Source organism: Suillus paluster (assembly GCF_016628075.1).
Source record: "Suillus paluster strain FC165 chromosome Unknown EDB91scaffold_298, whole genome shotgun sequence".
NCBI classification, from domain to species: domain Eukaryota; kingdom Fungi; phylum Basidiomycota; class Agaricomycetes; order Boletales; family Suillaceae; genus Suillus; species Suillus paluster.
This window is the reverse complement of record NW_024537858.1, coordinates 1-21453: the sequence shown is the minus strand read 5'-3', so window position 1 is coordinate 21453 and position 21453 is coordinate 1. Positions and strand designations below refer to the sequence as shown.

General features: G+C 48.9%; 3 protein-coding genes across 3 annotated transcripts; 1 reads left to right on the top strand and 2 right to left on the bottom strand.

Annotated features, from left to right (window-relative positions):
* Positions 1-8103: 8103 nt before the first annotated feature.
* Positions 8104-9575, bottom strand: EDB91DRAFT_1180142 (uncharacterized protein). The gene is made up of 6 exons (XM_041320444.1): positions 9199-9575; positions 9021-9147; positions 8901-8967; positions 8671-8841; positions 8385-8618; positions 8104-8329 (listed from the first exon to the last, which is right to left on the bottom strand). Exons 1-6 carry the CDS (start codon positions 9420-9422, stop codon positions 8319-8321), a joined length of 834 nt encoding a protein of 277 aa, XP_041168742.1. The 5' UTR covers positions 9423-9575; the 3' UTR covers positions 8104-8318.
* A 28-nt stretch (positions 9576-9603) lies between these two features.
* Positions 9604-11454, top strand: EDB91DRAFT_1180140 (kinase-like domain-containing protein). The gene is made up of 5 exons (XM_041320443.1): positions 9604-10031; positions 10081-10365; positions 10419-10456; positions 10508-10829; positions 10882-11454. Exons 1-5 carry the CDS (start codon positions 9732-9734, stop codon positions 11137-11139), a joined length of 1203 nt encoding a protein of 400 aa, XP_041168741.1. The 5' UTR covers positions 9604-9731; the 3' UTR covers positions 11140-11454.
* Positions 11455-16386: 4932 nt separating this feature from the next.
* Positions 16387-17260, bottom strand: EDB91DRAFT_1089194 (uncharacterized protein; the record flags this gene model as incomplete). The annotated part of the gene is made up of 4 exons (XM_041316561.1): positions 16387-16488; positions 16537-16969; positions 17024-17098; positions 17157-17260. 4 exons carry the CDS (start codon positions 17258-17260, stop codon positions 16387-16389), a joined length of 714 nt encoding a protein of 237 aa, XP_041168740.1.
* Positions 17261-21453: the final 4193 nt, after the last annotated feature.

The following is a 21453-nucleotide window of genomic DNA, read 5'->3' as shown; positions in this document are numbered from 1 at the left end:
CCCTTGCCTTCATGTCATATTAGTGATTGTTTCCGACGCAGTATTTGAACGAACCCAGAGGGACAAGGTTTCTTGTCCGCGTTGTCGGCCCAGGGAAGTAGAGACGTACAAGCGAGCTTCCAGCCGGCCCACAAGGAATATACGGGTGAACCGCACGCAGGACAGAACTGGATCATTGTATTTCAGCACATGGCTCCCATTCTGCATATACTAATACATGCCTTGTTCCTTTGGTTCCAATCTACCATGCTCCGAGCCTCCGCAAAGATCCCTGCGGTATATACATCAAGGCTTGACATCGCCGCACGTGGCTCCAAAAAAGCAAGCGTCGAGCCATCCTTTGCAAGCTCGGTGTTCTCTATGACTTCATTAATCTTATTCTCATCAAGGTCCACAACATCCACGGAGAAGTAAGGAGTTCCTTTAAGTTTCTCGACAGCAGCATGGGGATCTTTGAAGTCGGAAGACGGAAGAGCACTGCCTGAAGTTTCCGCCTCTTCCAAGCCCAGGAAGACTATCGGTGGCCCTCGAACTCGGGCAGCCTCAAGAACGGGTACATCGGGTGCGCAGTGTTCTCCTTCCTGCTCGCATTGCCCAAAGAACGGCTCTGCGCCGAGCAAGGGCTTAACGTCGTCGGTGCTCAATAACGCTAGACTTCGTGTCTGTGTGCCAGGATGAGAAGCGATAAGCGGCTGACCCCCATTGAATAAGATCCACCTCGTCGTAGGTGAAACAACGACTGCATTGAGGAATGAATGAGATGTCCTCAGCCATGATAGACGATTGAGTGGTGATCCCCCAAGGAAATTGGTAAATCTGGGAAACAGAGTTGATCAGAGCGGCCCGTATGTAGATCATTACACTGACGCTTCGCCCATCCTGAAGTTGATGGTCCGTAGTGCTTGGAAGGCTATGATTACAAGTAAACAAAAGGGCTCCTTCTAGAGTCTATGCACGAGTTCTACCAGCGTGCTCACTGGTTAGCGCAGTGAGGTGGGACAGTCAGACGGGTTTGACGCGGGCCGTTGATCTATTTTTGCTTCCGGCGGGTGCTACGGAATCGGAGACACCTCAAGGACACAACGCTGTGACTCGGACCAAAATTTCGACAGACCATAATATCAATACCTTGTCATTTTTGTGGTACTAGCGTCAGTTTACCCCGCATTTCGTCATCTCCATTCCTCGGAACTAAGCTAGTGGCCGCCCATAACAATCATATAGAGCCTTTCGTAGGTTCTATTCGGGCTTTTGCAACTGCGAGCACGTGGATTAAGTAGTCCTTTGTGTCTATATACTGGAACATTTGAAGGTGCTTGGCGATCACATCTTCTTTCTTCACAGCTCACGCATATGTTCCGGCGAAGAAGATGCATCAATGAGGTTTCGCAATGTCCATTGATCTTCCCATACTTGGATCACAATGGATGAGAGTGACTTACCACCGGATTGGAGGTGATTTTCGAAGTAGAGTGCTTCTTCTCCGCGCTTCCCGTGCCTACTATGAACCGGTTTATCATAGCCCAATGACTTCACAAAGCTTCGTGGCTGACACTCCAATCAGAATGAAGAAACAGTGCCTTGTTGGCTGGGCAATGTCCCTGACACGCCCAAGTCATTCCTCGCTACTCCGCGTTTGCCACACTCGTGGGTCTGGTTGCCTCGCTGACTCACTTTCCTCCAATGTGATTTGTTCGGAAACTCATATCGAACATGAGGCAAGTCATTCTACCACGGCCATTTCGCCCTGTGAACTGCAGACAATGGACGCATCTCAGAGCTATGACATGTCTTGATGCCATTTGCACGAGGCGTTCTAACACAGCGCTCTGATCCATGAAAGTTACGTGCGCCGTCCGCCTTGAAACTGCCTTTTACGGCAATTCGTTTGTTCATTACCCATTTTCGGCTACTACGCGAAGCCCTGCGCTCATCGCAGAAGGCCTAGATATACCGTCCGGTGGTCTATCCGCCCGCTTTGACCCTTCCATTTAAGGCGAACAACAATGAAGAGTCTGCCCTGGTCTGTCTCGAGAATCGACGTGCTCCCGCAGATGGAAAGAAACGAGATTTGGTAGCAACCAAACCTTGTATAAAGTCCAATCCCCCGGTCCCTGCCCATGTCCCACCTGTTTGAACCTTGAGCTGCCGTACGCCAATTTTGCTACATCGGTTTCTCTGGTATTTCGGATTCCTGAACTCTTACATTTTCTGAACTCTAGAATGCGATGACGTCCGACCCTCACCCCAAACAAGATGGGAAGAAAGGGTCGATATATTGCGCAAACCTATCGCCTGCTCAAGTCATTGCGGAAGCGTGGCGACGTGAATCTCCGCAAAGCCAAGAATTTTGGCGACAAGCAGAGGCAAAACGCAAAGAACTTTATGCAGTCTCCAGATCACCTAAACCACGGGGAAAGATGTAGGGTCCGCATTTTGATGACATGACCGGTAAGCGATGACACCCACGAATTCAGTTCATTACTGAAGTTGCTAGCATATCATTGCCATTTAGGTCCTTCGCATTCCATGTACATATATTCATTACTTGGACGATATCACCAATTGTACGATTAGTTGCATTACAGATGCTGGAAGGCTGCTGGGCATGCCTAGGAGGTGGCAGAAAGCTATAGTACTAATTGTCAGAGATTGATACTTGGCGCGCTCGCAATACATAGACAAAATTACGATCCCAACGTTGGGGAGACTTCGGTCCCGACAGTTGAGCAGATCCCCACGTCACCTTCGTCTAGTTCATCGTAATCCTCTTCATAATCCTCTTCCTGTTCTTCCAACGCTGCCTCTGCTTCTGCCTGTGCTTGAGCTGCAGATGCAGCATTTGCAATGGCCTGCTCCAAAAGTCGCGCTTGTTCTTCTGAAAGACCATATAGTGAGAGCGGCGGTGCAGAAACAGTTGCACTTTCCGCGGTTGGAGCAAGATAATCATTATTCGGATCGTAACTTCCGTCGTCCGGTGGTAAAAACGGCGATTCGTCCATGGTAGGATGGGCAGCGTCCATCGCTGAATTATCTTGTTGAGTTTGTGAAGACGGCATATTTTGCAGCTGAGCCTTGGCGATGACGCTAGCCAGGGTCGCTTGGCCTCCGGTCGGATCAACATGCATTGGGGGAATATTATGATCCGCTGTTGTTCCTAACGCGCTGGACACATGAGCTTGCAACGTCTTGTGGAGACTGAGCACAGCTCCTTGTGCATGGCTGATGACGTCGCCTTCCATTTCGCCTTCCTCTGGACCCCAATCATCTCCGAATGTTCCGTAATTTGCTGTAGATGCCACAGAATTGGTTACAATATCAGCCCACATCCGTGTCCGTCGACCTTCCCGCAGAGCCTCTTCCCCGCCCTCCTTGTCCAGTTCAACTTCTTTGATCGCTGCGTTGACGCATGCCTCCCCTTTGCCACCACGGGCTGCGCTGCTGTTTTTGTGCCTCTTGATTGCATCACGCCGCGAGAATAGCTTGTAGCAGCCGGCACACTGGTATCCCGTCTTGTCGTGTAGTTTGGCATGGCGTTTTAGGTCATGATTTCGGGCAAACGAGGCGGGACATGCAACGCAACGATACGGCCTATGCACTGCGTGCACTTGTTGGTGCGCTCGTAGGTTAAAAAGCCGCGCGAAAATCTTGCGGCAACCTAACACTAGGCAGGGGTATACTGCAGTGCCAATGTCGCTAAAAGGGACGGGATGAGGGCCTGTTCCTGGCGGTATCCATGGGCGGGGAGGATACATCGATCCGCCAGTGGGTTGAATATTTGGCATCGGGGCATTCGGTGGGACCGCGGTGGGGCCAATAGGACTACCACTCAGGACTCCAACCACCTGAATGAGTCCACTGATCTCTTGTAAAGCGTTCGTCTCAGGTCCTCCCCTTGCAGAAGAGGTGACCGCAAAAAGAAATATTTGATGTAACTGTAGCTGGATTGAGGATATGATCGACGGATCTGGTGGGCCGCTGGAAGGTGGATGGGAGGCAAGAGTTTCTGATACGACGCGAACTGCGTCTGTTATCTGGCTCTGCAAATGTCCATGTGCAAAAGTTGGCCGTTTAAAGGCTCGTGACTCGTTCCTCTGCCGCTCTTCTTCGGTCTCGTCGCGTTTCCTCTTGCCCTTGTCTAGCTGCAGTGCAGGCGCATTAGAATGACGCAGTGCGGCAAAGAGAGCGTCGGAGCGAGCCAGAGATACAAGAGTCAGGCTGAGCGATTTTGCAAGGTCTTTGGAAATTGTCCCGGCGGCAACGGTGCGACTTAGGATTTCCAGAACGCTAGTGCCTGCACCAGGAACAATTGCAGATGCCAGAGTTGAGTGAACTAGAGGATCCTTTCCTGCAATGTTCAGCACGTTCGTCATTGTCTTTAATGCGGCTTCTTCCTTCTTGGATGACACAGACGATTGGGGACGCGGGTGTGTGATCGGAACTGGAGAAGGAACCGCAGACGGAGCACCCTCATGTAGGGGTGCAAGAGTTGATGACGTCGCGGTGACATTGACGCGGTCTGCCTGCGCTTTGCTAATGTCCGCCCATAGTTGTTCCTTCAACCGACGCGCAATTTCCTCTGCTTCTTCCTCTCCGTCTTCGTAGTCATCGTCGTCATAATTTTCGTCCTCTTCAACCCATTCATCTGCCTCCTTATCTTCAATGTGCTGAGTGGTCGAGTTTTCTGTCGCGTCGATATTGTTAGATCTAGGTTCAGCCATGAGTACTAGTACTCAGACGAGATGGTTAGTGGGAGCTGCGGTCACAGTTATTAAAAGATTATGATGATCCAGTTGGTCGGTACGGACCGGTACTTGGCCGATACTGAACCTCTTCAACGTTGCCAACCGTCCGTCTTGTATGACTTATTGAGACTACGTATCATAGTCGTGGCAATGAGCTAGCGAGGTGCAAATCGAGTTACATACATCCGTTAGTAGTCAGCAAGTATTCTTTTGCTCGGTGAAACTCCGCAATTGTAACTGCCAGCTGGTTGTTTTAAGCTCAAGCTTAAGTTCCACCTTCTCAAACTCACAAATTTACCAGCCAAACGCAAATGTCGAACGCGATCAAGGACCTGGCGGCCGGAACGGCTGGAGGGATAGCTCAGGTGTGTATGAAATAGGCTCACTGGTGCAACGTGTTGACTCAGTTCGCGTGTTAGGTCCTTGTCGGGCAACCTTTCGATATCGTGAAAGTGGTGAGAGTGGCTATAAGATCTAAGCAAGGATACTTGCTTACCCACAATGACTCTCCCTCAGCGCATGCAAACCTCAGCCAAGGGCACTTACAACGGCATGCTGCATTGCGCTGGCGGTATCTTGAAGAACGAAGGGCCTCTGGCGTTCTATAAGGTTTTGCTCTTGTCACTCTACGCTGCGCTAGCTCACATTCTGTTAGGGCACATTGACACCATTGCTGGGAATTGGTGTCTGCGTATCAATACAATTCGGAGTACTCGAATATGCAAAGCGGGTGTTTACAGCTCAGAATTTAGCTAGAGGTGAAGGCGGGGAAGAAGGAAAGATGCTTGGCGGGGGGCAGTTGGTCATTGCTGGAGTAGCGGCAGGGCTTGCTAACGGTATAGTATCTGGTCCAGTGGAACATATTCGCATTCGTGAGTCACTTTTGTATGACTAGCATTCAGCACATCACCTCTTCTTTAGGTCTGCAAACGCAGTCAAATACGAACCCGACATACAAAGGTCCATTTAACGCAATGAAGAAAATTGCCTCACAACATGGCATCGCCGGACTGTTCAAAGGACAGTGTGTCACCTTCCTACGTGAAGCGACAGGCTACGGTGTCTACTTCTTGGTGTACGAAAAACTTATACAGCGGGAAATGACGCAGAAGGGCATACGCCGGGACCAGATTAACTTTTTGAACCCCATTCTCTACGGTGCAACCGCTGGATACGCCGTAAGTTGAATCTCGTCTTCCTAGGAGAATGGACATTGAGCTAATTCCGCGACAGCTTTGGGCAGTCATATACCCTATAGACATGATCAAATCTAGAATGCAGACTGACGGATTTAGCCCTTCTACTGGACAAAAATATGCTTCGGCACGGGATTGTGTGCGCAAGGTTTGGAGGACCGAGGGAATTAGTGCATTTACACGTGGTCTGGGGCCCACTTTAATTCGGTACGTTTTTCGGCCCTCATAAATGTTTCACCAGCTCACTTCTCACCAGTTCACCATTCGCGAATGGGGCAACGTTCCTCGGATTTGAGATGGCTAGTCGAATGCTGTATTCATAGTTCCCGAGGATGTACTCCCTCTCCTTCTCCGGTTATCAATGCAAAACGATCCGTCGAAGTCCCAGTGGTGGATCAATCCATTTATATCCTCGCGTCTTAGATCGCAATAGATCAGTAACGCGTCGTTTCTCCATGTCCGTATCTATAGTTGGCACACATATAAATTGACTTACGATTTAAACGGCCGACGAAGAGATCGGTCTAAACCTCCCAAAAACTCCAATATTGAGCGGATACGGTGTTCAGCAACTGCCAACTCGTTACTGTAATAACTGCGATACACCCGACCAGACCACGAAGTCCTGATCGAGGTCGTCCAGCAGCTCGAACGCTCGAACAAAAGATGACGATCGATCATACTCGTAACAGAATTGTCACTGTCTGTCAGTTGCCTTGACGTATGTTCTTCATGATATGTAAAGGGGCTAGGCTGTAGCATAGCTTCACGCCCTTGAAACGAGGATGTAGTCTTCTGCCCGATCCTCCACTCATAGATTCAAACCACAGCTACAGAAGAATGGAGATATCACTACTACTGGGGCGTGACCGCATGCCTCGACTCGATGTGTCCAGGCTAGATTGCCGCTCAGAAGAACCACTGGTATGTATGATCCCTCAGGGGTCAACATCCAAGATGACTTGTTGTCGTGGGTAAGCGTAATGTCTTCCTAGCTTCATGATCAGTTCATACCTCGAAGCTCGATCACTAGCACACGCATATCTGAGCCACTGAACGCTTGCTCATTTCGACATGTTTGAGGTTGTTGCGCGTGGCTGCACACAACCAACGAAATGGAAGACCTTGCATGGATGTCGCGCTGTCCACAGGCCAATCACCTTGTCGCGTGTGAGTCATCACTTGGAGTCGTTGGATGTCTGTCTCTTAACATCATCAATTCATGTTTCTATAGATGGCTGCCGCCCCTGCGATTTGATAAGAGGCGCGATCTTATCTGACAGGACGAGTACTCGGTGTTGTATTCGATCTCGGGTTTTAGCGGGCCTGTAGTTCCACAGATCCCAATACTTCGGAGGTGCTATTCCAGCAAAGGATTGCGATTCTTTCCCTTCGGACGTGTGCGGACTCTTGAAGGGAAATACTTTCGCCGTAATGGTGCAGGCCTAGTAGGTACCCTAGGTTCAGATTCCTTCAATTATTGATCAAAGACGTGGCTCGGACGAAACCTGACAAGCGTTCCTCTATGCACGATGTTGCTTTGCAGGCGCATCGAGCAAATTGTCGAGGGGCTCACATGCGGTAAGTTGAATCCTGCGGAACGTTTACGTCTTGCAACCAAGATTATGTAACCTCCAATCTTCACAGGCACTGAACCATCCCACTCGAAGTACTCTAAGTCTGGGTCTGCTTGATCGTCGAGCTTGTACAAGTTTTTCCACCGTCCATTCCAGTCTCGTGCCTGGAAACAATGAGCAGTTGAGAGCTGGAGTGTTTTTCTCGCGGCCTCTTCATCTCTTCCTCGATGTTGTATCACCGGCGATTCTGTCTTCTTGCAGATAGCGGTGTACTAGTCCAGTCAACGTTCCGCTCCTTATGATATCGTACCACCGGTGGTTCTGTTTCGCAGATAATGGAGTGCTAATCCGACCAACGCCCCGCTCATAGTAAGTACCATTTTCTTTATTCCATCCATGAGCTGGTGAGGTTCTTACTATACGTAGCAGTGCCTGGGTTGCATCAGTAGCGTAGTCAACCAATTAAATTCGTTCGTCGCTGGGTCCTTGATATTTGCGTCGGATGAGCACTCCTGGTAAGTATGATCTTGATAAGCGAAGCGACGCGGAGAGATTCTGAATGTCGCGGAGCATGAAAAAGCAGAGCAAATAACTATCCTTGGTTGTAAGGTGTAGAATTTCTCGCAAGTGACTGAGAGAACAACTCGCATACGGCGTGTCACAGAACTTCTAGTAGCGGCGTATCGTATCCCCGACGAAAGTCGCCGCAAGTCAGCACTACCACGACGACTTGGGTATTTTTTAATGGTGATTTGGGACGTTGTTGTATACAAACAATCTTCGATTTACAATCGCTAGCGTCAACGGCGAGCTAAGGCGTGTGATTTAAACACATAGCATTATAGCAATAGAATTAAAGGACGAACATGATCCTTGATTATGCGATCCACCATGGTTAAGAGTCGGCGTTTGAATGGCCGATCTCGAAGCAACGTAGCTATTATTAAAGATGAAAATGTTATTGCCAGATCCCTGCCCCAAGGATGGAGAGCTAGACGAGGATGCTCCAGAGAAACGAGAGCTTGCTGATGATGTGCCTCCACTATCGTCTGTTCCAGAATCAATGGTTGTATCGTGTTCAAGATCTGCACTAGTTCGGGCTGATAAAATTATCAGCATACAGGCTATCAGGAGATGTGATCTGGGTCTTACACTCTTCCACTTCGTGATCATCGGCAAAAGGATTACCATCAGGAAGGAGATTAACCTGAGAACCAATGAACTCGGCCGCTTCACTGAAGAACGTAGCCGTGGATTCATCTAATTGCGATTCCAGTGGAATGGCGATACCGCTAATGAGAGCATCAGGTGGCACGTCGTCATCTGAATAAGGTTGTGACTCGTGAGCTGTGGACTCTAGGGGCACAAGATTTGGAACAGACAATCAACTCGTTGGGCATCTTGTGTATTTACAGAAAGCAGCCGCCTCCTCATCATTTCAGATGCGCTCTGGCAAACTGTATGAGGGTATGCGGCGAACAATCAAGGTAATACCACCATACCCTGGTGTCCCTATACAAGTCTCCACATGCTGCTGTGAGCAGTCGAACCGAACGATATGCTGAGAGGAGTTTCATAGGATTGAAGGACTTCTTTTGTTTATGCAGCTGTTCTTTTTGTGACAACAACCTTCATTGTTGGTTAGTAGTATGCCAATGTCATGTATACATACGAGCATACGTATCGTATTGGTTCTTGGAAGTCTGAAAGATAGTTTCTAACTCTGTCGGATTCCCCGCCATTTCACGTATCTTGTATAATTCATCCATCGTAGCTTCAAGAACTATATCCACTTGGTCTAGGCGTTTCATTCTCATGAGAGGGAAGATATTTCGATCATATTGAGAAGCGGAGCCAAGTTTCAGAGGAATGAAAACGGTTTGGCGTTCTTGGTCGGAGGACATGGTATGAGAGGCATCAAATCAGGAGCCATAACAAGGTCTTATGTATATGTGCAAAGGCGAGACGTCGTGGAAATGAGAGTAGTCTGAGGGAATAGTCAATTACCTGGATATGGGAAATACTAAGTAGCACAGTAACTGGGGGTCAACTGCAGGAGACGTAAGTACATAATTACATAATTACATTGAGCCACTCTACTTCTGCAAGTACTGTTCCCACCTGTTTGATAGTGGGTCCATGTGTACACTTGTTTATGCTGTGATCTGCCGTCCATCGCCTTACACAAGTAACGCCCCAAACCCCCTCCCATCATGAAGACGGCGACTTTTTCGAGAGGCAAGAGCTCTACGAAGACGAAGGCCGAGCTCAAGGCCGAAGAGGCGGCCGAAATTCAGAGACGCAGAGCCCGCAAGGAGCTCGAACTTTTCGGACAAGAACGCGATCGCAGGCCTGGAGCTTTAGCTGCAAATGAAACTTGGTGGTGCCAACAATACCTATGGTTGAAGAGTCAAGGGTATTTACTTCGTTCTCGGTATGCCCCGGATTGGGTGCCATCCTGGGAGGGTACCCAGCGCAATCCATTTGCTTGCGAAGATGGACACTCTGTGCGAGTAAGAGACATTTAAATACTTCATCCTTTGTTGGCTGATGGATGCATAGTTTGGCCAAGTCCTGGATGCAACGCGTATATCCGATGGCTTATATGTTTCTCTCAAAATTGTGAAGAAGTCGCAACACCCTCACGAGGTGGAGGTTGGGCAATGCTTTATGTCGGAACCACTTGCGTCCCATCCCAAAAACCATTGTGTTCCGTTTCTTGAGGTGTTGTCACCACCGAGCGACGAAGATAGACAATTGATTGTTATGCCGCTGTTGCTTCCTTTCGCTCATCCGCGATTTGACACCTATGGCGAGGTGATGGAGTGTTTTAGACAACTGTTCGAAGTAAGTACAACTGTCACCAAGTGTCCGTATACCATCTCAGCAAGGTATCACAGGGTCTACTCTTCATGCACAATAACCATGTAGCACATCGGTGGGTGTTTTAGAGCGCTGTTTCACGCATTCTCCGCTAACCAACAGTCAGTGACTGCGTGAGGATGAACATAATGATGGACGCCAAGGACCTCTATGTTGAGCCCTATCATCCTGTTGTGCATCGCATGAAGCGTGACTTCAGTGGGCGCGCGAGGCATTATACTCGCATGAAGCGACCACCAAAATACTACTTTATCGACTTCGGCTTATCACGTCGATACGATCCTCGCGAAACCACTCCCCTGGAGTATCCGATCTTTGGTGGTGACAAATCAGTGCCAGAATTCCAAAACAATGCAGATGTCCCTCTGAATCCATTCCCCACCGATGTCTACTATCTCGGCAACGTCATTAGAGAAGAGTTTATGAGCGTAAGTATTTCCACGACATTCCTTTGGTCGATTGCTTATCACCACGAACAAGACCAAAACAGGGTTTGAGTTTTTGAAACCTCTCATCGACGACATGGTTCAGAATGATCCCAACGCAAGACCTACGATGAACGTGGTAGTCGAGCGTTTTGACTTAATTCGACAGCAGCTCAGCACATGGAAACTACGCTCTCGGGTCCCTGCGAGAGACGAAGGTCTTTTCGAAATTCTGTATCGTGGTGCTACCCATTGGAGACGACGGATAGGACTCATCGTCAAGCGTGCACCAGCCGTACCTCGCTTTCAGTAATGTGACATACCTTAGCGGTGTTGCACATATGTACATCTAGAACATTGCTACTCTTAGATGTATCCCGAAATCTATGATGTGCGGGGGTGCGACTTGACATGTCCAAATCCGGGTCATTCACGATCTAGCTGTATTCATTCTGCGTGCGCTGAAGTCTCTTCTCGATTCAAAACAGTAGATACTGAGGATTAGTATGTCCTATGTTGTTTTTTTACCTGCAGCGCGGAGAGAGAGCTGAGATCATTACGACTTCCGAACATATTATGGCTATTCGCGGAGTTTGGAATGAGGGGGGGGGTCGCATGTACTTATTGGCCCGAAGATAGAAATTTCCAGCCAAAAATCACCAAAAGGAACTCGTTCAACGTGAGGCTGTGAGTTCTTGTCCCCTGTTGGCCCGTATGAAAAGGTGTCCGAGGTACCGGTGCTCATGCTCAGTGACGCGCGGATATGACTCTACGTTACAAAATAATTAGTCCCCGCCTTGTGGTTAGGACCTATTAGAACCCACGCAGTAAGTAATGAATCATAAGCGGTGTCGATGTGCAAGGGTTCTGACAGCAGCGACTTTGTTTTAAGAACGTTATTCATACCCCACCAGAGCCCACACCTGTACCCACATCAATGGCGCTGCCTCGTCGCTCGCCGCTCGCGTGATGGGTGAGTACAGTACATAGCATTCATCGATCCGACCGCATTCAAATATTCATGATCCACCAGCACTTGTTAATACCAAATGGTGTTACTAAGGCTCGTTACCGACAGTGATTCAAATCTAGGTGATTATCGCACAGAAGAATGTGCATCAGAAACACTGGTATTAAACTCACCAGTGCAGCTTCGTCGCGTAAGGATCTTCGCATCGTCCCACGTCAAGGAGAATGATGACATTGACGACACGATGTCACGGATGGTCGATGCATTCACGTGGGAACAGAGGGCAATCTTGTCCTTTCGCGTCACTTGATGTGCGATATAATTTAATAGCATAACTACGTTATTTTGATTAGACCTGACCATCGTGCCGACTGCCAATCACCGGTGTCGTCTTTTACTAAACAGTTGGGAGAATCAGCTCGAGCTGCTTATACGACAAGGCCCTTCGCCGATGTACCCAGATTGAATTTATTATATACTAGAATGTTTCGGCAATGTTAGAGTATTAGAGCAAGCCACTACATACTTTGCGACAACTCAAACGAAAGTCGATTGTAAAGATTCTATGCCATTGTCCAGGACAAAATATCTGGATATTAGTTCTAATGTTTCAACATATAGATCCACACCGTATCTTTGGTGCTCTCCATATAGGTTGATTATCCCCTTGAACCCCTCTTCTGTACCAATTTATCAAGCTCTCGTGGGATGAACATCACGATGGAAAACTGTCGTTTGTGCAACGCTGTTTTCAGCTGGTTCGACATTTGGTTAGACAGAAAGTACTGACCAGCCCCAGAGGAATTTCTGGTGTTAACATTCAATGTAGCACCCGTCACGCTGGAACCTTGACATATGATGGAACCATGGCTCGCATACGCTCCATTCACGAAGCCCATGAAGTTACCGGGTTGCTGTCGTGCACGCCTACCAGTAGCTCGCCGAGGGCGAGCGGGCTGCGGTGCCTGCTGAACAACCTGGGGCCCGTGCGAGATGATCGCTGTGGTTGGGGTTATCAATGCTGTCAAAGAGACGATCAAAATTCGTACTAGCACCGGTGCTATCTGGGGAGTCGATATTCAGAGTCGGGCACCTCACACTTGCGCCCACCATGACCATTGAGTCCACTTCATACGAGATTCCCGACGTAACTTGGGAAAATGCTTGCCTCAAGTTAACTTGCACGGGAATACGATGTCCTACTTAGAAATGGTTAGGATTTAACTTTCGGAACGCAAGGTCCCGCACTTTTAGGAAGGCCATCACGAGGATTGGTCGATGCCAGGACGCTTGGCTGAGGTTCGAGACAAGCCTTAGCAGTGGTCAACGTCTTTGCAGATATTGTGGGAAGTGATGTTTTGGTTTCGACTTTTGGTGGTTGATTTGAGTTGCTAGGTTTTATATGTGATGCATCTCTGGCTGGTGCTAAAGGTGATGGTGTTTTCGATTCTTGTGGTGCGATCCGATGGGCATCACCTGCGCCTGTGGGAGCTGAAATTTCTGCTCTCACAGCAGCCGCTGCACGATCATCAATCGTCTTCTGCAAATCGATAGTATCAGCACAGATCTGCAAAAAAGAGAAGCAGGATCGTAACTTTAACTTTGCATTTGAGGGCTCTGCAGTCATTCAAAATTATATCCGCGTTCCTTGGGTTTGCTGTTGAGCCCCCTGCTTTGTACAAACACATTTCGCGCTGCAGTCTGCAGAAGCCATTATCATCGATGAAAAGGGATAACCCGACATAAAAGACGTGCCTGTCATATTCACTCTTGAACTCGCTCTTGTCGATCTCTGCAAGACACCGAGGGTATTTGGAGAGAAGGTCTATGACTTCAGTGAGTTCCTTCTCTGCGTCTTCATGACCGTGGGGCTTGGTGGTGAATCCAAGGAGTGACCGAAGCATGCTGAACCGAACCGTGCGGAGCCATTGGTATCGTTGAACATAGCATATTTATGCTGGAATGGGCCCACAGGAATATCTCATCTGTTGCCTTCGTGACTGTGGACAACAAAGCTGTACGAGAAGTTCGCCAGATCTGAGCACAATCTGAGCATGTGGTACCGTGGAATATTATTCCGAAGACAGCTCTCATATGGAAACACATTTGTTTCTACTATGTAATATACACGCAGTTGCCTGTCGGCTGTGGCGCTCCCCTAAAACAACGTCGAGAAAACAAGGGGATTCTGAAAACTAGTACTCCACTCGCATCTAATATCATATGCAGAACTGCCCGCTACATAGTGGCCGCTAATGCTACCATAATACTGTCCACGCTGGCATTGCCGGGTGCAAGGCTTATACTAAGCTCCGTGGATTGAACGACCTATCTCACTGGTATAGATTATGCGGAGACCGGATGTTAAAGGTGGTGCTACCCACTACCGTGCTGGGGCCGAAGTACATTTGCTAGAGGACTGATCCGAGTCAGTATGAAGTACCAGCATGTTCTGAAATATGGCTCGCTCCAGTCGCCTGCTCTGTGTCAATATTTGATGTGGGTAACAAAACGTACGTCGTTTTTTCGAATGTCATGCAGTCTGCGTGAGCCCGTTGTGTATATGGACGAGCCTGGGCTGTGGATATTACTGTGAGGTTATTGGACTTGCAAGTCAAAATGAGATACACATACCTGCGAAACCTGCGAGGCAGTTCGCTGGGCTGCAAGAGTACTACTAGTGGAGATCGCAAGCCCATCCTGGAGTATTCATCCGCGAAAGACGATCGCTCCTGGTAAGTCAATGAATCTACGTTGGCAGTCAAGACGCTCTCTGCGTCGGCGGTGACCTGTTCTTGTGAAGGAGAAAAGATTTTCGCAATGAAGCCATAATTGGTAGCCCTGGTAGCTTTTAATGATCTGTTATTCCAGTACATCGATGGGCAGCTAGTACGCACCTCTAACTTCTCAATGCCCCATATTTCTAAATCTGCGAGGAATGCCAGGAAGGTAGCGCAAGTGTCTGGCGTTGAGTTTCCCTCGCGGCGAAATTGAGGAACTGAACAATACCGCAGCCTTCAGAACAAGAGGACTGAAGAAAACAGTATTTGGCGGTTCTAGAAGGTGTCGCAAGTGCGGCAACACCCACAAACGCCCACAAATCGAAAAATTCCCTACTGACACAATTGGACTGCTACCAAGTAAAGCGTATACTTCTCCTTCTTCAAATATAGAACTGTTACCATTAGTTCACCTAACCTCACGTTCCCTCAGTGCTCACCGTTACTTATTCCAACGTTCGATAATGGACACTAGCCCACACCCGTTGTGCCTTCGGCACATGTCTACATATTACATTTACAAAATACTATATACTTTTATTTTAATTCTGAGGACAGAGGACACGGGAGAATTTTTTGGGAAGGGCAAGAGTCAACAGCAAGACACAAACAGTGAGACTGAAGTTTACCTGGGACACTGGCTTGCAATCCCGTGGCCTCGTACCTCGGCCAGCGGGATTGCAAGCCAGTGTCCCAGGTAAACTTCAGTCTCACTGTTTGTGTCTTGCTGTTGACTCTTGCCCTTCCCAAAAAATTCTCCCGTGTCTCTGTCCTATTTTCTGCTTTCCTATCTCCTGTTCTCCCGTTCTCCTGTTCTCCCATTCTCCCATCCTCCTGTCCTCCTCCTCCCATTTCTCCATTCTCCACCTTCCCATTCCCATGTTTACCCATTGCCCATTTTTCCTATCTTTATATTTTCGCATTTTTATGTATACAGAATTACAGTACATATATACATCATTGTTGTTTTCACATTTTTCTATTTGCTTGGTGTTCCTCCCCTTGTTGTGGCTTAACCAATTTTGGACAGTAAGGGAGAACGGTTTTTTTGAAATTGAAACTCCGATTGACAGAACCACGCGAAATTTCTAAATCGAGGTTTTAGCGAGGTAAGCGCAAACCATGTGGCCTTTGGCGAAATAAGCGGCGTTGGCGAGATACGCGTCTCCCACACACAGCCACAAAACCAGTCTCCCTTTCTTCTTAGACGAGTCCAAGCCCGTTGTGCCTTCGGCACAGGAAGCAGACAGAGCACAAAGTGCTCTGCTGGAGGCACCTTTGGTGCCTTGCCTCAATGTGTCTACATATTATTTAATTATAACAAATCAATAATTTCTTACATTATATAGTTTTGTTTTAGTTATGGGATGTTGCACAAACAGTTTGACTGAAGGTTACCTGGGACACTGGCTTGCAATCCCGTGGCCTCGTGCCTTGGCCAGTGGGATGCAAGCCAGTGTCCCAGGTAACCTTCAGTCAAACTGTTTGTGTCATGCTATTGACTCATACACTTCCTCCCAATTATCTTGTCCCATGTCCCATGTCCCGTGTCCCGTGTCCCGTGTCCCGTGTCCCGTGTCCCGTGTCCCGTGTCCCGTGTCCCATCTCCTGTCTCCTGTCTCCTGTCTCCCATCTCCCATCTCCCATCTCCCGTCTCCCATCTCCCATCTCCCATCTCCCATCTCCCATCTCCCATCTCTCATTTCCCATCCTCCCACCACTCCAATAATGTCACATCACCCATTTCATACATCACTCCCATCCAATCAGAAATCAAATCATATTATAGGAACAACTCTAACACAAAAAACTATTCAGAAGGCTCCCAGCCAGGTGGAGGGCCCTCCCTGCGTAGCTCATCCAAATGCCGACGCTCCTCCCGACTTTTTCCCTTCTTCTGCTCAAAGAGGTGCTTTCGCCAAGCATCCACCACCCTGCGATGCTTTTGATGCTTACGTACCTCCTCCAACTGAGAGCAGAAGGTATCCACATCCCTATCATCATTCTTGAGGTCTTGCTCATGTTGCTCTTCCCACCACATGATGTCCTTTGCCAACTTCACGTTATATCGTCGGAGGTCATGGATTGTCTGATCCATAGCATTGCGATTCTCTTGCCAAGTGGTGACCTTAGCATACGGGTTGTTGAGTCGTCTCCGTTCAAGACGCGTGATGTGACTCTCGGACCAGCGGCGACAGAGTTCAGCAGACCAGTCAGTCACAGCAGGTGCCGACAACTCAGAAGGAGGGGGTACTGAAGGAGTTGTGGAGGTGGGAGGTGGGGCCAGCATGTTGACAGGCTGGCGATGACGTTGCTGCAGGCGGGCAGCAAAACTTGCATCAAAGCCCTGCAGAAGCCTGGCATTCCAGTCGACAGTAGGTCTGGGCTCCTGCCTTGTAGCTACCATAAATACACAATCAGACAAAGAGAGAGAGAGAAAAACTCACCTCGTGACACGACCCAGCATGACCGGAGTGTCACGTGATAATGCACCCGAGCCAGCATCAGGTGCTGAGGAAGCACTGGGAATAGCTGCTGTAAATTGTGTGATCAGACAAAAACAGACACCGAAAAACTCACATGGTGACGTGACCCGGTGTGACAGGGAGCTCCGCGTCACGTGACGCGGCCAAAAACGCGTCCGAGCCAGTATCAGGTGCTGGGGAAGTGCTGGAAATGGCCATGGTGAAGTGTTGAGGGCACTGAGAGGCAGCAGGATTTGATAGCTGATGGTGAGAGGTGATGGCAGGTGATCAGAAGCGACGGCAGGTGATTGGGAGCTGCTGGAATGGTAGAGCAGTGTTGTGTTGCGTTGCGTCGCGTCTGGTGCAGTCGGTGCTGAAAAAAAAAAACCACGTGAGGTTGCCAAATCAAGCGAAATGTACATATGACCCAATTCGGACGGTATAGTAACGGACGACGGTTTTCGGAAATTGAAACTCCGCTTGACAGAACCACATGGCATCGCTCTTTTCAGCGACCTTAGCGAAAAAACATGGCGTCCATGCGACGAAACGTGGCATCCATGTGTGGGTGGCTGCGTTCCCACACCCTTCTCCCTTGCTTTTTAGAGACGTTCCCACACCCTTCTCCCTTACTTTATAGACGAGTCCAAGCCCGTTGTGCCTTCGGCACAGGAAGCAAGCAGAGCACTTCGTGCTCTGCTGGAGGGGCCGTTGGCCCCTCCAGTCTTTATCATTTCAACACAATTTCAATAAATAAATCTTTGTCATATACAAATACACATTTATACAATCTGTTGTACATCAATCTTCAATCAGTCTTCTAACCACCTCTGTGTACACTATATTGCTTGTCTTTCTCTCTTCTTCATCTTCAGGGAAAATCACAAATACTCTTGATGGGTGAGTGCACCGAGACAAACCCACATACAGCTGTCCATGACTGAACACAGGTGTCCTCAAATTTAGACCAACCCACTTGACACTCTGACCTTGAGCCTTGTTGATAGTCATGGCAAATGCAAGTCGCACAGGGAATTGTCGACGCTTCAGAGGAATGGGGTTCTCTTCATCACTGGCCTCCATGTTCATCCGAGGAATCAGCACAGTGGCTTCATCTTGACCATCCACTTGATTGTTGCCCTCTTTGAGAATTCGACACTTGAGAATCCTTGTGTTCCAATCCACCAGGATCATCCGAGTCCCATTATACAGTCCCTGTGTGGGGTCCAAGTTGCGCAGGAGCATCAAAGGCACTCCTTTCTTCACCTCCAGTTTGTGCAGAGGGAACCCTGATGGGTTGAGAGTGTGAAGGAACTCTTGAGGGATGTATTCGTATTCCCTGTCTGTCACTGAGTCTGCACTTGTGAACAACTTCTTGTCTCCAGCAAATGAGTCGAGAATTGAGGTGTTGATCTCGTCCACATCAGTGTTTTTTGCAGAGAGGATAGTGCGGTCCAGGAAGTAGGAGTCAGGCAAGGGAGGATGATTGGGTTGGAGGACATCAGAGTAAAGTTTGTTGATCAGGGATGGGATGTCATTGTTGGGACATTGCATTCCTTCTGGCAGAGTCACTGTGCCATCTCCATCTGTGCCCATACCACCCCCAATCTCAAGGAGCCATGCAGCAAATTGATCAGATGCAGGATCTTGACCAAGACGCATGTTTGTCTTGAGGTGGAAGATGCGAAGTCTTGGCCAGAGGCGAGATCTGCAAAAGGTGGCACTGACAATCTGCTCCCTGGATCCATGAGGAACCACTGGCAGGGTCTGTCTGAAGTCTCCTCCAAACAGCACAGTAATTCCTCCAAAGTCGGCATCAACACCAAGAAGATCGCGCAAGGTACGGTCCAAGGCTTCCAGGTTGTGACGGTGGAGCATTGGTATCTCATCACAGATGATCAGAGAGGTGCGCTTCAGAAGCTCATGGACAGGATCGCCCTTCTTGATGTTGCAGGTGCTGTCCTCATGGATGGGGATGGGGAGCTTGAAACGCGAATGAGCTGTTCGTCCACCTGGCAGAAGGAGAGAAGCAATTCCAGAGGAAGCCACACAGAGAACAATCTTGCCCTCAGCACGCAGTTTGGAAGCAATGAGGTTGCAGAGATATGTCTTGCCACATCCACCTGCACTGTGCACAAAGTGAGGATGTCCAGGTGTTTGATCATCACGATTCATGGCATCTTCAACCACTGCATCAAAGACTTGTCTCTGCTCCTGGTTGAGGGTGGGCACTCCTCTATCCACAGCTTCCTGGAGAATGTCCTGGTCATAGTCCAGTTGCTCGACTATCAGCTGGTTTCCCTCCCTATCCCCCCAGTTCATATGAGAGCGAGGTATGTCAGGGAAGTTCACCTCGAGGGACTTGGCATTCTTGTGAAGAAGACCATCGATGAGATAGAGACCATAGTCATGGACCTGCTCTGGAGTGGGATCCTGGATGTGCAGTCGATGAATGAGACGGTGACGCAGATCATCGCAAAGATTATCCTTGAAGTCGTTCCAAAGCAGATGAGGGTTGGTAGGGAGGCAGTGGAGGAGTATGATGACAAAAAGACTTCGCAGGCCATGTCCAGTGCACATGTGAGAGGCCTCTCTCAAGCATTGCTTCCATTCCCCATCATCATCAAGGAGACCTCTGAGCTGACATGCTTCCTTGAAAGTAGCACAGACATGATCGTCAACAGTGCGAAGGTTTTCATAGGAGGTAGCCCCTTCAAAAAACAATAGTCAGCAAATGGCAGACATGAGAGGGATCAAATGATACACACCTGGAACGACAGTCAGAAGCAATCTCAGATAGAAGCGCTCTCCAGAGTTGGGTCCAGCAGCATACATCCTTCCAATTGCTTTTCCGCGTTGGCGTTCCTTCCATGCCTTCCTGTCAACCCAGACAAAGCGGGAGGGAAAGTCTTGGTAGAGATAGTCGTGGGCTCCAGCTGCCACCAGGTCTTCATCAGAATTGGCTATGAACCATCCAGTAAGGCAAGTCTCCTTGGCTGCAGCACGGTCCAGAACATCTTGGGCATCATCCTCAGGATCATAGACGACCATCTGCTCATCAGGGAGGTGGACTGGCAAGCGATAGACAGTGGGCCATTCCTCATGCATCTGAAATTCAAAGATGCGCCACATAGCCTCGACAGAGCTGATGTATCTGGAGTCAAGGTATGATTTGACCTCATCCACTGCTCCTCCCATCTCCAAGGTGGCACGGTCGTGTCCTTTGTAGATGTACTTGTGGATGTACTTGACAGACTTGATGGACGCACAGACCTCCATGTTGATATGGCAGTCGAACTCTGCCAACAGCCTTGGAGGATAAGGAACAACATCTTTGTTGGTGAAGACATTGCCATTAGGCTTCTGGACTGTGCGGCCATTGTCAGGTCGTGCATACTCTGGATAGCCATCGTCCTTCATGAGTGTTTGAGGACAGAAGGTCTTAGGATAATGCTTCTTGCAACGACCATTCTCCAAGCAACGTTCTGGAGTGCAGGGGACCATGGAGCATGAATTTGCTGACAGCTTCATAGAGTTGTGGATGGAGGTTCTGGTCAGGAATCTGAGCAGAGATGAGGAGTCGACCTGCTCTGCAGTGCGTATCTTGTACTCTGGCTCGAGGAAGATGAGGAGATGCATGTGGGGAGACCACGCTTCTGATATTCGATGGTGTACACCAATCCAGCGACCTTTCCATAGAAGCCATCGCGAACCTTCTTCAAGAGGGCCTGCTGAGATAAACACTCGAGCCACCAAGTCTGGACGATCAACAGCAGTCTGACCTTTATGACTGATCAGCAATGAAACATCAATAAGGCAAAAATGCGAACTGACCTGGAAGAAGATTGTCAGCAATCTCAGGCCAACTCCCATTTGCAGTCATGGTGAGGAATAGGTCTGGTTTTTTGCATGCACGACATATAGCCAAGGAGTCTTGAAGGAGTTGATACATATAGCGAGGACCTCCACTATGAGAGGAAGGAAGGATGAAGGAACGCCCTGTCTCAGCCAGATCATCAATGCCATCATTGAGGACATTATCTGTCAAGCCTCTGTAGCAGTCGCCCTGAGCTTCTTCTGGTTGGTTTTGATCCAGTTCAAATTGCCTTGCTCGATAGTAGCCCAAGCATCAACCACATACTGCTGGAAGAGTCGTCCTGCACGAAAGATGTTGTCAGGCTCGATTGCAGGTGGACGGATGTGAAGGCGATAGCCATAATACAGCAGCTGGGTGACTTTTTTGCACGACCACGACCACCCTCAGGGGGACGGAGAGGAATGTCAAGATGCCATCCCTCCTCACCAGAAGGAAACATGAGGACATAATGAAGGGTGGAATAGGCATGACTGAGCTGGCTGATGCGGCGAAGCTGACCACCTTGGAGTCGCAATACAATGTCACGTTGATCAGA